The sequence below is a fragment of the Chiloscyllium plagiosum genome, chromosome 17 (genome assembly GCF_004010195.1).
Source record: "Chiloscyllium plagiosum isolate BGI_BamShark_2017 chromosome 17, ASM401019v2, whole genome shotgun sequence".
NCBI lineage: Eukaryota > Metazoa > Chordata > Chondrichthyes > Orectolobiformes > Hemiscylliidae > Chiloscyllium > Chiloscyllium plagiosum.
The window spans coordinates 28,014,208-28,018,753 of NC_057726.1; the positions used below are offsets into that span (position 1 = coordinate 28,014,208).

The 4,546-nt window shown below is 39.4% G+C and overlaps 1 protein-coding gene across 1 annotated transcript in view; it reads left to right on the forward strand.

The window, feature by feature from the left end:
* The window catches only part of LOC122558306 (polycystic kidney disease protein 1-like 2), a 134,249-nt gene that overhangs the window by 105,635 nt on the left and 24,068 nt on the right, over positions 1-4,546 (forward strand). Inside the window, exons 29-30 of the mRNA XM_043706723.1 lie at positions 267-400; positions 1,801-1,928. Coding sequence (XP_043562658.1) covers positions 267-400; positions 1,801-1,928 — 262 coding nt within the window. The remainder of the gene's footprint in view (positions 1-266; positions 401-1,800; positions 1,929-4,546) is intronic.

Genomic DNA, 4,546 nt, shown 5'->3' on the forward strand with positions numbered 1-4,546 from the left:
CTCCGCCCCCACCCCCACTCCAGCCTATCACCCTCACCTATCACCCTCACCTTAACCTCATTCCCGAAGAAGGGCTCATGCCTGAAACGTCGATTCTCCTGCTCCTTGGATGCTGCCTGACCTGCTGCGCTTTTCCAGCAACACATTTTCGGCTCGTGTTTTTTGTTTGACACACAATTGTAGATTTCTTCACAAAAGTATATGTTTTGTCAGTTTATTTCAAATATTCCAATGAGATAAGTGATTTTTTGTATTTTTCTCCAAAGAGTTATTAACTACCTGAAGGAAAACACTTGGGTTGACATGTACACCAGAGCCATCTTTGTGGAGTTCACAGTCTACAATGCAAATGTAAACCTGTTCTGTGTAGTCACACTGATGCTGGAGATGAACGCAATTGGTAAGAGACAAAGCATTTATTATATATTATACATTTGCTGCTAAGGGAATGGGATGAGGAGAAGAACTGACCAATGACAGTTAAGTGAAGTAAGAATATGATATTTACACATTTGATTTGGACAAATGTCATGTGGAGGATAGATACAAAATTTAGAGATCTATTGTCATAATTTCTACTCAATGGGCATATAATCAGCAAATTCATGGTGAGGGGTGAGTTTCATACATCTACAGACTGCTTCAAAACGTATATTGTAACTCTATCTGTTTTGATTACTTTTCCCATTAAGAGGAAGCTATGGATACCTATGATTAATACCTTTGTTCAGGGATAGCAGTCTTGGACAGAGTTTAATCCAGCCTGGGTGTAGGTTTGCTCGCTGAGCTTGAAGGTTCATTTTCAGATGTTTCGTCACCATACTAGGTAACATCTTCAGTAAGCCTCTGGAGATCTCCGGAGGCTCACTGAAGATGTCACCTAGTATGGTAACGAAACATCTGAAAATGAACGTTCCAGCTCGGCGAGCAAACCTACATCCAGAACCTCAACCTAAGCTACAAATCTTCTTAAATCTTGTTAATCCAGCTTTTCAACACAGGAACAAGTTGGGTCTACCTCATCATAGGATGGGCCACATGGCAATCTCCCAGTGGCATGAAAACCTCTAGTTGAAGTTGGGGGCAGGAACAGACTGGTGCAAAAGCCTTTCCATTTGTGAATGATTTCATTTAGGCTCATGCAATGGCAGTGGTAGTGTTCCTATTCTGGCAGACCAAGATTTAACTTCCACCTGCTCCAGAGATGTGCAGTAACATCCCTGAACAGGTTGATCATAAAAATAGGTTAAATAAGAATTTGGAATTCAGTGGTGGCTCAGGGATTATATGGGAGCCACATGACTTTCCTGAGCCTCTGAAGGCCATCCAACAAATGCTGAGATTTGCCTTTCAGGAAAGTCCCTCATTGTCAGGCATTCTATTCCATTGAGAGACTACATCAAATGTCAAGTGCTTTGTAAAAGTTTTTGTGTATATCCATGAAATGGTTGGAGGAGAATAGAGTGAAGTTATGAATTGATAATGTGTGAACTAGGTGCTTGATGAATGAAGCCTGTTAGTATGAAATACGTTCAGGTGTAAAATCATTTAAGATATGGAACAGCTGATTGATACCTCTGATCTAAGACTCAATGTGCTCTGTTCTTCATATTTCAGAGCTTTTGCTAATTTTGATTGTCTTTTTGAAATAGTTATAATGAAATGATACAGCCAGAAACCTTTTTTGAAGTCATGTAATGCTTATTGCTATGTTCTTATATTTAGTGATGAGCAGTACACAAATGCTTGACCAACCTTTAATATGTTGAAATCCTCATCAGCTATAAACTTATTTTTCAGGTGTCTTCCTGGGCAATATGCAAATGGAAATTATCCGCCTCTATCACTACGTGGACCAGAATTACTCTTCCATCATTGGGGCACAAGTGGTCTTCATCATCATTGTTATTTATTACATGGTTAAGCAGGTTGGTGTAACATGAAGTTAGAAAATTGGCTCTTTAGTGAATTTTAGCTAAAATCATGGGAGTTATGTTATATGATGATATTACCGTTTGAAGACATTGGTAACGATTCCTTTGTCTGCTTTTTAAACTGAGTAATACTATCTGTTGTGTCTATTAAAACAATACAGGAATTTGATATAAACCTTTGGTGTTTTTATATGAGATTGTCCTGGAGTGTCAGGAAGCAGCTGCATGTCCCTCAGGGTGCACAAAATGACAGAACAGTCATCACAAACAAGAATTTGTTCTGTAATCTTCATCTGAGTTATGAGTCTTTCCAAATTGAGGAAGCTGTCATCTGTCCTGAGCTTATTGTGTAAGTCAAGATTTGAGTGCTTATAAGACCATGGCTGAAAAGTAGTTTGGCAAACTGAACTGGGGGCATTATGTAGCCCTGCTTAGTGAGAATAAGAACATCTGATAACACCGTTCTGCAGTGTACTGGATATCATGCCATCATCAAATAAGTGGATGAACCCAATAATCATTTCAGGGCAGCTATATTCATGTAGTACCTCCCACAGACCTCAAGACGATTGCCGAAAAGGGTAGCACTGGAAAAGCGCAGCATCTGAGGAGCAGGAGAGTCGACGTTTCGGTCATAAGCCCTTCATCAGGAAACCCTTCATTGTGTCAAATTCATCGATCAGGTCTATGAACACCATGTTGAGGTGCCTGATCTGTTGCAGCACTTTTTTCTGAATTTGATGCGTCACAAAGATCCTACCAACTGTTCCTCATCTGGCATGAAATCCATATTGTAAGAGTCTGTAAGATCAGAGGCAATCCTACTGAAAATTGCACAAAATGTCCTTGCTGTGGACCAAAGGGAAATACCACAATGATTATCACAGTCAGATTCATTTCCATTTTGTTTGTATAGGGTGGAGCTTTGGAAATGTTCTTGGAGCTATGGCGTCTACTGCCCTGACTCCAGATTAATCTGAAGAAACTGATGAGTTTCCTAGCCCTGTGAGCTCCTACATACGTCAGCTTCTGATTCATTAGTTGATGCCTTTACCAAAGCTGCAGACCTCTTTAATTTCTGCAGTGTGTATCATCTACAAGATGTGCTGCAGAAATTCACCAAAGCTCCTTAGACAGCACCTTCCAAACTCACAGAAGGGCAGGAGCAGCAGATACATGGGTATACCATTACATGCAAGTTTCTCTCCAAGTCACTCCCAATCTTGACTTGGAAATATATTACTGTTCCTTCAGTGTCACTAGGTCAAACCCCTGGAATTCCCCCCGTAATGACATTGTGGGTCTACCTACAGCTTTTAATCAAAACGGTTTGAGAAGGCAGCTGACCACCGCCTTCTCAAAGGCAACTAAAGGTGAGAAATAAATGCTGGCCAGTCGGAGTTGCCCATTTCCCATGAGTGATTTTTTTTTAGCAACACTCAACTCGATTCTTAATGTTATTTTGGGAATTTAATCTCCCACAACACTATGTTGCATAATAAAATTGCCCGTTGTCTGAAAAATGTTAAAAGTGTCTATTCCCTTGCAAAAGCGAGGTAAGTATTTGACTGGCAAATTCACAGACTTTGGAGAAAGCATGAAATTTGTCTCAAAAGCTGATTTATGACCAGACAGTCAGTGACTCTCACATCATGTCTCTGTGGCTATAGGGCATGCACAACCTACCAGTGCCACATTAAGCGAGTAGACGCCTTGCATATTGCTCTATCTGCAATATTTGATGTCCGGACGTAAAGACCTATAGTTCCTGCAAAATGCCTCATACCTGGTTTCAAGAACATGTTGATCAGAAGTTAACGTTGCTCGGTCAGCTATGTGTTTTGCGTGGAGGACTTTTGAAACCAAAGGTGATATTTCACATCAGCTGAGTCCAGGAACTCACACCATGAGGCATCCTGAAGTCAGATAGAAAGCTACTCTGAAAGCCAATCTCAGAGTTTGTAAGGTAGCTCCCACTGTATGGGGAAGAAAAAATAAAACAAACTTGGACAGATCCAAATGCAAAAGGTAAAAGGCTCTGTCATCAAAAGATCTCTACATTTGGAGAGGAATGTGTGAGGTCCCTACAGGACGAGTGAACATGTTGCAAAGCCAATTCCTTTGCACACCGCTCCGGCAGTGACTTCATATGTAATGTCTTGGGTTTCTAAGTCAAGATTCAGTTTAATTTCACATTTGGGATGCACCAGAATTAAAAAAAGAATAACTGTCGTCTTTGATGAACACTCATTGAAGTAACAAGAGAATCTATCATGTTGCATAACTTCCAGCTGTCAGTGTCCCATCTTTGTATTTCACCAGCACCTGTAAATGATTTGTAATTTTTTTTTTATAATATATTTTTATTAAGAAAAACATTTTTTAAATATTACAACAAATACAAAACAATGCAATTCAAAACAGTACAAAACTAAACCCAAAAAATAATAAGAATTCCCCAACCCATCCTCCTATACGAATGTATAAACATATATAGAGAAGTATAAATTTAAAAAAAACCTAAACTAGCTATTTAAATAAATATCTAACAACAAACAAATGAATAGTAATATGTCAGCCCAGCCAAACAAAACACTCATACATTCACAGTT